This window comes from Delphinus delphis, chromosome 16 (assembly GCF_949987515.2).
Source record: "Delphinus delphis chromosome 16, mDelDel1.2, whole genome shotgun sequence".
Taxonomy (NCBI): Eukaryota; Metazoa; Chordata; class Mammalia; order Artiodactyla; family Delphinidae; genus Delphinus; species Delphinus delphis.
In genome coordinates this window covers 77,583,498-77,595,962 of record NC_082698.1, presented here as the reverse complement: position 1 = coordinate 77,595,962, position 12,465 = coordinate 77,583,498, and the positions used below count along the sequence as shown (strand labels likewise).

The 12,465-nt window shown below is 42.5% G+C and overlaps 1 protein-coding gene across 1 annotated transcript in view; it reads left to right on the top strand.

Annotated features, from left to right (window-relative positions):
* Window positions 1-12,465, top strand: part of ACTN2 (actinin alpha 2) — a 77,225-nt gene that overhangs the window by 25,242 nt on the left and 39,518 nt on the right. Inside the window, exons 2-4 of the mRNA XM_060035008.1 lie at window positions 9,491-9,605; window positions 10,534-10,653; window positions 11,513-11,599. Coding sequence (XP_059890991.1) covers window positions 9,491-9,605; window positions 10,534-10,653; window positions 11,513-11,599 — 322 coding nt within the window. The remainder of the gene's footprint in view (window positions 1-9,490; window positions 9,606-10,533; window positions 10,654-11,512; window positions 11,600-12,465) is intronic.

Here is a 12,465-nt window from a genome sequence, read left to right as displayed (position 1 = left end):
TGGCTCACGGGCCCAGCCGCTCCGCGGCATGTGGGATCCCCCCGGACCGGGGCACGAACCCGCGTCCCCTGAATCGGCAGGCGGACTCTCAACCACTGCGCCACCAGGGAAGCCCCTGGTGTTTTTCTTTTTTTAATTGAAGTATAGTTGATTTACAGTGTTGTGCTAATTACTGCTGAACAGCAAAGTGATTCAGTTATACATATATATTCTTTTCCATTATGGTTTCTCATAGAATGTTGAATATAATTCCCTGTGCTCTACAGTAGGACCTTGTTGTTTATCCATTCTATGTATAATAGCTTACGTCTGCTAATCCCAACCTCCCACTCCATCCCTCCTCCAACCCCCTCTCCCTTGGCAACCACCAGTCTGTTCTCTATGTCTGTGATCCTGAGAAACACCTTTTATTTAAAGATGGTTGAGTGTCTGAATCTTTCAATTTAAGGTCATTCTGCTGATTTTTCTGATGTGACGCTGGAGTGGCCCATTTTTCTGGGCGTTGTGGCATTGTCCAGGCTCACCCAGTGCTATTCCCCCTGTGATTTGTGGGTCAGGGTCTTTCTGGCTGAGGGGTGGTGAAGGTTTGTGGTGAACCAGCACATCTGCTTCTGCCAGCCACATGGTTTGCAGGAATTTCTGCCCTCTCAAAGGAGCGGCTCCCTGCCCTTCAGGAGGGCAGTGTGTCCTTTCTTAAACGCTGGAGCTGCCCCCCTTCTCCCTTACAAAATGTGTGCATCTCTCTAGACACCTGCACCCCTGCCTTACTTTTTGAATATTTAAAAAGAACAAGGAAAGCGATTAGGAGGGATCCTGGCAAATTGAGAATTTGTGAAGTGGAAAAGAAGACACTGTTATAATGATTATTGTAAATAGAAAAACAAATGGAGCATTTTTAGAAAATCAACTTAACAGAGCTGTGGTTTTCAACAGTTTTTCATGGGAGGCTGTTCAGAACCACTGTGATAATAGGTCGTGTGGCCCGGCTGGCCTTTGTATTTCTTCTCCTCCTGATAACCTTTTGAATTGTTTCATTAAGTTGATCATGACAATTTTTTGGTAGCTGGGAAGGTGTCAGGACGTGAAGGACAAATAATTGCATGGTGTCAGAGTCAGAAATAGAATCCGAGTTTGAGCCACGACTGTGGGCGGGACTGGGCTCCACCTGCCCTCCCTGCTCCCTCTCAGGGACCACTGCCCCTGCTCACCTGGGGCTCAGTTGTCCCACCCATAGGATGCAGGCCAGGAATTCCCATGCTAGCCACTCGATGTCTTTACTCTCTGAGAACAGTAAGTGATAAGCAAACTCAAAATTGTAGAACACTCTGATGGTGCCCAAACCTGTTTAGACCTGATAGACAATGCTGTTTTTCTTTTTTTTTTGGATGTATAGTTGATTTACAGTGTTGTGTTAATTTCTGCTGTATAGCAAAGTGAGTCAGCTACACACACACACATATATAGTTCCCTGTGCTAGACAGTAGGACCTTATTGTTAACCATTCTATATATAAAAGTTTGCATCTGTTAACCCCAGACTCCCAGTGACAATGCTGTTTTATAATTAGTGGATTTAAAAGCTGAAAATTATTCGGGCTTGCCTATCCTGAGCTTCGTGCTGCAGGCTCTGCCCGAACGTCCCAGTCCTCAGTAAACCCTGTTCTATTTTGTTCAGAAACGCCCAGTGGCTGTAGTGAGTCTCCATGTTAGGAAAGGTGACCTCTAATTAGTATTTTATGCAGTTATTATGAAAATAAAAGCTGATTAACAGAGTATAAAAGAAATTGATAGCTGTTGTGTTGCCAGATTTTTGTTTGGAGAAAATGGAATAGTAAATTGAACAGGGATAGTCTTATAGGAGCCAGCCCAACCCTAGAGCCTTATTGCTAGAAGAATTAATAATTAACTGATGATATGAGATGGACTCAAATTCAGAGGACCGTGTCAGATTCAGGATTGATCTTTTTGGTTCTTATTTGTGTCTCCAGGTGATAATCTTCTCCAGGTAGAGATGCAAACTTGTGTTATTTAAACAATATATATAATCACAGATATTACTCATTTTGATTAAAAGACCTTGTTTTCCCTTCTCTCTTTGGAATAGTCTACAATGTAGGTTGTTGTGTCTGTAGAATTAATTGACTTAATTAACTTATATAGAAACCAAATACGAATGCATAATGGTCAAGCTTATCTCAATATTTCAGTGAGGACATAAGTGCTTTTTTTTTTTTTTCCTGCTCTGCACGGCATGTGGGATCTCAGTTCCCTGACCAGGGATCAAACCCGCGTCCCCTGCAGTGGAAGCACAGAGTCCTAACCATTGGACCACCAGGGAAGTCCCTTTTTTTTTTTAATAAGTGCTTTTTTGCCATTAAGCACATTGTATTGGTTGTCATGGCATATAATTTAACTTTCAGAAAGACAGTGGTCTTAGGATTCCTATGGGCTTGGGACTTTGCTAGTATGTTCTTCAAGGAAGAAGGTATGGCCTCTGAATGGGGGTAGCAATTCTTGCTAACAGATATTCCTGGAAAACTCTTCCAACTGACATTTTTCTTTCTTTTTCTTTTTTTTTAATTTTTATTTTATTTGGAGTATAGTTGATTTACAATGTTGTGTTTCAGGTGTACAGCAAAGTGATTCAGTTATACGTATACATGTATCCATTCTTTTTCAGATTCTTTCTCATATAGGTTATTACAGAATATTGAGTAGAGTTCCCTGTGCAATACAGTAGGTCCTTGTTGATCATCTATTTTATATATAGTAGTGTGTCTATGTTAATCCCAAACTCCTAATTTACCCCTCCCCCCGATCTTTCCTCTTTGGTAACCAGAAGTCTGTTCTCTATGTCTGTGAGTCTGTTTCTGTTTTGTAGATAAGTTCATTTGTATCATATTTTAGATTCCAGATATAAGTGATATGATATTTGTCTTTCTCTTTCTGACTTACTTCACTTAGTATGATAATCTCTAGATCCACCCATGTTGCTACAGATGGCATTATTTCATTCTCTTTTATGGCTGAGTAATATTCCATTGTACATATGTACCACATCTTCTTTATCCTTTATTCTGTTGATGGACATTCAGGCTGCTTCCGTGTGTTGGTTATTCCAACTGACATTTTTCTCAACCACCATGTTTCAGGGGTTGAAGAGCATTTTCTGGATCTCTTAGATTATGTTCAGGAAGATAACGGGGCAGCGACCGCTGATTGTTTGAGTATCCTTCAGACTTATCCCAGGAAAACAGAATACTATAAGTCACAGGCACATCGCCTTAACCCCCAGGCCCTCTTCTTCTGCTCCCTGTGTTTGGAGAGTTTCAGTACCATGACCAGAGAGGGTCCTGTATGAGCAGGGAGACCAGTCTGCACCCACAGGACTGTCCATCCTGGCCAGTGACTCATGGGTTATGATTCTGTATGTTTCAGGAAGAAATGCTAATATTTGCTCCCATTGCCTAAGGAATATACAAAGTGAGACAGTGACTCCCATGCCCTTCTGTCTTTTCCTCTGGGACTTGAACGCTTGTTCCCTTAGCTTTTTTTTTTAATATATACATATATATTTATTTATTTTTATTGAAGTATAATTGATTTACAATGTTGTGTTAATTTCAGGTGTACAGCAGAGTGATTCAGTGATACATATATATCTATTTTTCAGATTCTTTTCCCTTAGAGGTTATTATAAAATATTGAGTATAGTTCTGTGCTATATAATAGGTCCTTGTCGGTTACCTATTTTATATATAGTAGTGTGTATTTGTTAATCCCAAACTCCTAATTTATCCCTCCCCCCACCGTTTCCCCTTTGGTAACCGTAAGTTTGTTTTCTATGTCTGTTAGTCTACTTCTGTTTGGTATATAAATTCATTTGTATCACTTTTTATTTTTAGATTTTACATGTAAGCAATATCATGATATTTGTCTTTCTCTGTCTGGCTTACTTCACTTAGTATGATCATCTCTAGGTCCATCATTCCCTTTGTCGTGCGCGTCTTTGAAGGGTGAGAAGGACTGGAAGCATCAGCCTTTCCTGTCTGCGGGTAGGCGGTTCATGCTTTCCCATCCTGGTTCTCTTTGCGTGGCTCTGAGAGGTTTTTTTCTTTTTTTTGTTTGTTTGTTTTTTTGCGGTACGCGGGCCTCTCGCTGTTGTGGCCTCTCCTGTTGCGGAGCACAGGCTCCGGACGTGCAGGCTCAGCGGCCATGGCTCACGGGCCCAGCCGCTCCGTGGCATGTGGGATCTTCCCCGACCGGGGCATGAACCCGTGTCCCCTGCATCGGCAGGCGGACTCTCAACCACTGCACCACCAGGGAAGCCACTGAGAGGTTTTTTTATGTGCTTGTTTTCAAGATGCAAAAAGTGTATGTATTTATCACTAGGTGAACAGGGGCAGGGAAGAAGCTCTTCTCTAGGAGAGAGGTAGAGGAAGATTTGAGTTGGAAGCAAGGGAGGAGGTTGGAGGACCTCAGATGTGATGAGGCAGCTTCTGAGGTGAGCTTTGGGCTGGGGAGACGTTGGCCTCTTTCCTTGAGGGTCTCTGTCTGGTTTGTAACACCATGTCTTTATTTTTTTTTTTTTTGCGGTACGCGGGCCTCTCACTGTTGTGGCCTCTCCCGTTGCAGAGCACAGGCTCTGGACGCGCAGGCCCAGCGGCCATGGCTCACGGGCCCAGCCGCTCCGCGGCATGTGGGATCTTCCCGGACCGGGGCATGAACCCGCGTCCCCTGCATCGTCAGGCGGACTCTCAACCACTGCGCCACCAGGGAAGCCCAACACCATATCTTTTAAGAAAGGACACCTGCCTTCCTAATCTGGTTTGAACCAAGGAGCCTCCCTCCAAAACCACGTGGACCTACATTGGTTCCATTTGATTTCTCCCAGATTTAGTTCACAGGGAACTTAAAGATGCATGTTGCCATCAAAGAGCAAGAAAATCCACAAAGAAGTCTTTTTTTTTTTTTAAATTAATTTATTTTATTTTTGTCTGCACTGGGTCTTCTTTGCTGTGTGCGGGCTTTCTCTAGTTGTGGCGAGCGGGGCCTACTTTTTGTTGTGCGAGGGCTTCTCATTGCAGTGGCTTCTCTTGTTGTGGAGCATGGGCTCTAGGCGCATGGGCTTCAGTAGTTGTGGCACACGGGCTCTAGAGCACAGGCTCAGTAGTTGTGGAGCACGGGCTTAGTTGCTCCGCGGCATGTGGGATCTTCCCGAACCAGGGCTCGAACCCGTGTCCCCTGCATTGGCAGTCGGATCCCCAACCACTGCGCCACCAGGGAAGTCCCCACAAAGAAGTCTTTTAGGTACAATATGTGGGATTTTGTTGCTGCTGTGATGGCTTTTGTTTTTATCTCCTCCACGATTAGCGGGATTTTCACAGAAGCTGAGGACAATGGGGAAGGCATAGGAACAGTCTCTGTAGGCCGTGGTAATGGAAACTGTAAATAGAATGAAAATTAAACAGTCTAATAAAGCTTAAAATTCCTTTTCAGAGTGCACTGGCTTCTTTGCAAGCTATTATCACAGAGCCTTGGGGTCCTTTTTCGCATTTGAGTTGGTTAGTCAACCACCTTTATTGGCTCTTCGGAATACTCATTAAAGAAAGCGAAACTTCATTAGGCTTAACTGACAAAATTGACCTGGTAGATTCAGTTCATTCTCTGGATTTGCACAGCTAAATAATTACCTGTGGTAAGTTACCTTCATCACATACATACCTATAAAAAGGTGGTATCCAGGGGCTTCCCTGGTGGTGCTGTGGTTGAGAGTCCGCCTGCTGATGCAGGGGACACGGGTTCGTGCTCCGGTCCGGGAAGATCCCACATGCCGCGGAGCGGCTGGGCCCGTGAGCCATGGCCGCTGAGCCTGTGCATCTGGAGCCTGTGCTCCGCAACGGGAGAGGCCACAACAGTGAGAGGCCCGAGTACGGCAAAAAAAAAAAAAGGTGGTATCCAGCAGATGTTCACAGTGTTCCATAGTGGGGGTCAGGAAACCTGCATTGATTTCATGAAAAGCTTTGGGGTTCTATCCAGAAGTGCTTCTGATACTTATATTATGAAGGGGCTTAAATAACATGGTAATAAGGTAATTTATACCAGCAATATTTGCCTTTATTATTATTATTTTTTTTGCGGTACGCGGGCCTCTCACTGTTGTGGCCTCTCCCGCTGTGGAGCACAGGCTCCGGACGCGCAGGCTCAGCGGCCATGGCTCATGGGCCCAGCCGCTCCGCGGCATGCGGGATCCTCCCGGACCGGGGCACAAACCCTCGTCCCCTGCATCCGCAGGCAGGCTCCCAACCACTGCGGCACCAGGGAAGGCCTGCCCATTTTTAATTAGAGTATAGATAAAGATAATTCAATAAATATTTTATATCATTATATTTTTTTCTCTGTCAGTTCCATAACCCACTGTTCTCTTGTGCCTTCCCCAAAAGGTTATGTATATGGTTAGTCTCGGTATTGTGAAAAAAAAACAAACAGAAAACCTTTAAAGTAGTTTTGCTTGCTGAAAATGGGGCCTGGGAAGTTTTTCACTGTATGAACTTAGTTATCTGGAAGCAACCTAAATGTCCATCCAAGGAGCTAGTTAGAAAATAAATGTGGTATAGTCACGAGAGTGGAATACCATGCAGCCAGGAATGCTCTTTGCTGATACTGAATGACCCTAGGTTATAGTTTTCTTACAAAATATAAAAAAGCCAGGTGCAGAACAATGTGTATGTTATGATTTGTGTTAAAGGGATAGAAAAAAGATGTGTGTGCCTTTGTGTTTACGTATGTATACAATATTGTTGAAGAGAAACACAAGACACTGAATCTCTTTGTCGTTCCCTCTGGGGAAGGGAACTCAGTGGCTGGAAACAGGAGTGAGAGGGAGGCTTTCCACTTTATGCCTTTTTGTACCACTTGAATTTTGAACCCAGGTAATAATAGACTCTTGTTAATAATCTTAGCTTCAAAAAACAAAATTTGATTATGTATAGTAGCACTGTCCAATAGAACTCTCTGTGATGCTGGAAGTGTTCCGTACACATCTGCACCATCCAGTACAGATGTGCTTGTACACATGTGGCTTTTGAACACTCGAAAGATGGCTTGTACAGCTGGAAAACTAAAATTTTAATTTCCTTTCATTTTAATTAATTACATTTAAATAGCCAAGTATGGTTACTGGCTATCATATTGATTGGGTGCAGACCTAGAGTATATGACTTAGAGTATCTCTTCTGTTTAGACCTGACTAAAGTTTAGATGTGTTTTAGGAGAAATAACTCTTAGTTTTGGCTCTCACAATAACATTTATTATTGGAAGTCCAAGAAAATACCTATATTTTCTTTTTGTCCTAGAATTTAAAGCCATCACATATTTCTTTTTCTTAAATTTATTTTATTGAAGTACAGTTGATTTACAGTGTTGTGTTTATTTCTGCTGTACAGCAAAGTGATTCAGTTATACATCTATATTCATTCTTTTTCATGTTCTTTTCCATTATGGTATATCACAGAATATTGAATATAGTTCCCTGTGCTATACAGTAGGACCTTTTTTTTAAACATCTTTATTGGAGTATAATCGCTTTACAATGGTGTATTAGTTTCTGCTTTATAACAAATTGAATCAGCTATACGTATACATATATCCCCATATCCCCTCCCTTTTGCGTCTCCCTCCCACCCTCCCTATCCCACCCCTCTAGGTGGTCACAAAGCACTGAGCTGATCTCCCTGTGCTATGCGGCTGCTTCCCACTAGCTATTTTACATTTGGTAGTGTATATATGTCCATGCTACTCTCTCACTTCATCCCAGAGTAGGACCTTGCTCTTTATCCATTCTCTATATAATAGTTTGCATCTGCTAACCCCAAACTCCCAATCCATCCCTCCCCCAGCTCCCTTCCCCCTTGACAACCAGAAGTCTGTTATCTGTATCTGTGAGTCTCTTTCTGTTTTGTAGATCAGTTCATTTGTGTCCTATTTTAGATTCCACATATAAGTGATATCATATGGTATTTCTCTTTCTGACTTACTTCACTTAGTATGATCATCTCCAGGTCCATCCATGTTGCTGCAAATAACATCACATATTTCTTGAAATAAGTGCCCATCAGTCAGATTTGAAAATCCTTTTTATTACCCAGAAAAATCATTTTTATGGAAAACTGTGTCTTTTTGTAGTCTTACTTGGAAAAACTCTATTTTTGAGAGGTTCATCTTCTCATCTATAACACAAACCCTGTTTGTCTGTCTCGCTGCAGCGTAATGTGCGGGCACTTTGTTCCGGAGCCCAGCAGCTGTTGTGTGACAAGGGCACAGTTTGCATTCTTAGCCAGCAGCTGCCAGAAGCATTTCTAATCTGGTTTTGGCAGGAAATAGTGCACAAGTGGAAACCAAGTTAAAAGAAGTTTGAAAAATAAACAGAATGACTTTGGATGCCACTTAGTGTAGAGTTCATCTTTCTGCTTAATATTGCCCTAGTTATTTGTTAACATGACTAGCCTCTGAGCCCTTCCAGGGCAGGGCTGTATCTAATTGTCTTTGAAATCCGGGGTCTAGCCCAGGACCTGGAATATGCCAGTAGGAGTTCATTATTATTGCTACTACTACTATTATTATTATTAATGATTGACTATACTGCAAATTTGTTTAATTGATTCAGTTACTAGCTTAAAACAGTTGTTCATCCAGGATAAACTAGTTGTAGATAATTAGTGGTTACGGGTCCCTCTTCTCTTCCCCTTTCTACTGCACAATGCCGCCCACCCTCTGCTCTAAAGTACGACATTTTGAACATTCTTTAAGCATAATTTATTCATCCATTCTGCAAGCACGCTGATTTCTGTTGTATGCAGGGAATAAGCACATCCTAATTTCCTACAGAATAAGAGGTTTTCAGAAGGCAAAGGCATAGGTGTAAACATGGTATCTTTTAAAAAAATTTTTATTAGTTTTTTAATTGAAGTATAGTTGATTTACAATGTTGTGTTAGTTTCAGGTATACAGCACAGTGATTCAGTTATATATATATTATATATATATATATAATGTATATAGTTATATATATATTTTATATATATATAATATATATATATATATTCTTTTCCCTTATAGGTTATTATAAAATATTGAGTGTAGTTCCCTGTGCTATACAGTAGGTCCTTGTTGGTTATCTATTTTATATATAGTAGTGTGTATATGTTAATCCCAAATGTGTTACCTTTCTAAACTGAAGGCAAAAATTCCTCAGGTGGTTAGACCCAAAAAATGATTTTTTTTTGGTCTCTAAAGAAGAAAGTTTATTAAAATCTTACCTTCAGGGCTCAAATCATGCTTTCCATCCAATTCGGTCTGCTCTCTCTCAAAGGTCCAGGATGCCCCAGCCTCCTGTTCTCCCCACGATGTGTAAGATGTCAGGCATGGTCCATGTGGAGGGGCTCTGAGTGCTGATGGGGCTGTGCTCAGCACTGTTTGCTTCTTGTTGCAGACCTTCACTGCCTGGTGTAACTCCCACCTCAGGAAAGCTGGCACTCAGATCGAGAACATCGAGGAAGACTTCCGGAATGGCCTTAAGCTCATGCTGCTTTTGGAAGTCATCTCAGGTGAGTCTTAAACATTTTTCATACATGTTATACCCAATCTTACATGTACTTCTATGTCCGAGCAGTAGATACGCATCTGTTTTTTTTGTTTGTTTGTTCGTTTTTTTAAAAAAAATCTCCCTTTGAACCTGGCTGGGGGAGATGGTATTATTGGCAAAGCAAACGTTTCCAAAGAGCGGTCTGCCTGGAGTTATTTTTCTGTTCTAAAAAAGGAGTGAATTCTGTTTAAAATTGACTTATTAAAATCATGTTTCTACCACCCACTTCAAAACAGAATAAGAGAAGAGAAAATGACATTCATATGACTGCCCACCAGGCTGCCCTCTCCACTAAGTCCAGCTAGTGTGTATTCCAGAAATTGTCTTTCATGCCGAAGGCCAGTGTACATGTTGGCTTAACTCTGAACACAGGAGTTCAAGTCCCAGAGGGGTTATCCTTTGCCCTAAATGTCAGCTGGCTGGTTTAGACTGTGGACTGGAGAGTGGATCGGGCTTAATTAAAGAGGTGTGACTGGGAAGGATGAGGGCAGGGTGGCCCTGATCCAGGTATCTCCGTAACTCCACATCTGAGATGAACCCTGTGATTTGAACGAAGCTCCCTGACTCTCTCCCACAGCTGGTCAGCACCTCTGAATGCTGCAGGGGCACCAGCCAGCTTCTTTCTTACTCATTCGTACTTTGGCTCAAAGACCAAACCGGGCTCTCCCAGCAAATCTGAAAAGCATATGGCCTCAATAGCACAGCTCCCCTCTGGTCCATCTGACCTTGACCTTGAAAGTACTGTGATTTACAGAAACCGAGAACACATAAGGAACAGTCAAATAATGATTCCCATTTAAGGAGGGCACGGACTCTGAATTTTGGCATCTTGATTCTGCATCAAGGGTCTCCTTTCTCTGTGTCTACATGATTCTTTCTTCATCCAACAGGGGAAAGGCTGCCCAAACCTGACCGAGGAAAAATGCGATTCCACAAAATCGCTAACGTCAACAAAGCCTTGGATTACATAGCCAGCAAAGGCGTGAAGCTGGTGTCCATCGGGGCGGAAGGTAAATGGGGTGTGATGCGAATGACCCTGACCGCGCACAGACCTCCCCGTGGGGCAGTGGGCCTGCAGCTGGATGCCTGCTTCCCTCCCCCCTGCCTTCCCCCCATCTCCTGTGTCAGCCTCTCTTGACAGGCTCTCCGCAGGCACCATGAACGGGAGACAAGGCTCTAGGATCATTTGTACATAATAGAGTCAAGGGAGTTCCCTGGTGGTCCAGCGGTTAAGACTCTGAGCTTCCACTGCAGGGGCCGCAGGTTCGATCCCTGGTTGGGGAACTAAGATCACACATGCTGCATGGTGTGGCCAAAAAAAAGGAGTCAAATATGATGCTGTCTTTTTCAAACTGATCATCCAAATGAGAAAGAACTTGTACATCCCAGTGACTCTTAATAAGAACTAGTAGGAAGGATCTCCATTCTCTGTGGGAGATTGGGAGTCCGGGTGAGTCTGGCAGGAGCTGAGACTGCCCTGCCTCTCAATCTTTACAACTGAGCTCGGGAAGAGGGATCAGGGTAAAGATGACCCAGTGTTCTCTCTGTTTGATTATTTAGAACCTTGGCTCATCTAGTCTGTAAACCTTGGAAACCCCTGGGTTGTTTTCAGTGACTTTGCATATGCAAGCTTTGTGTTCATCATTAACTCATAACTCATTTAAACTGTAGACATTTGGTTATGAATACCACATTTATAACTAGGCACGCTGCGACACTTACACAAACAGAAACTGGTCTTTGCATATGTATATCTTCCAGTAGCTCTGAAGTCAAAACTTTACAGGAGACTCATAACTTACAGGAAAACTTTATGTGCTGATTATGTTATCTTTACCCTCATTTGTTGCTGTTTCTTCTTACCTAAAGAAATTGTCGACGGCAACGTGAAGATGACGCTGGGTATGATCTGGACCATCATCCTGCGCTTTGCTATTCAGGATATTTCCGTTGAAGGTAAAGGACCGGGTTAAAAACCTGATCGTATTAAGATACTTAGCGTAATTTATAAATTGAGCTGATGAAGTTGAGTTTGGATAGGCTTTTGTAAAATTGAACAATCACTGACAGGATTGAATGAAAGATACGCGACTTGGGTTTTCACAAATTTTCTATTTGTATGAGAAAAAGACCCCAGCAATGCTGTTTCATTCATGGGGTTGGAATCATTTTGGAAAAGATGAGTACATGTTCAGAACAGAAGTCGCTTTTTAAAATGAGCGTTTTTTGAGCTTCTTTATTGCTTATTATACTAGTAGGTTCACGACTATAACAGTTCTTTAGACTTAGATCTTGAAACACTTGAATCGCTTTCCTTCAAGTGCTGAAAGATAATCGATTGAAATCTGAGTTTGTTCATTTGTTCTTTCTTTTTTCTCTCTCTCCCCTCCCTCTCTCCCTCCCCCCCTTTTTATAAACAAAATATCTATTGTCATTGTGTCATTGGCCCAATAACTGTTCCATCATTGTAACATAACCCTAATCCTCAGCACTGCCACTGAAGATGCAGATCTTCAGTCTTTTACGCCCACTGCACTCCAAAATATTTTGATGAATTCAGCACTGTCAAAAGTGTCAAATTGACATTCTTAAAATTAGAACTTGGCCTATTTAGCACTCAAATCACAAAAGGTATAGCTGCAGAACATAGTTAGGACTTCCCTGGTGGCACAGTGGTTAAGACTCTGCGCTCCCAATGCAGGGGGCCTGGGTTCGTTCCCTGGTCAGGGAACTAGATCCTACATGCACGCTGCAACTAAGAGCTCGCATGCCGCAACTAAGAGTTCGCATGCCACAACTAAGACCCAGCACAGCCAAATAAA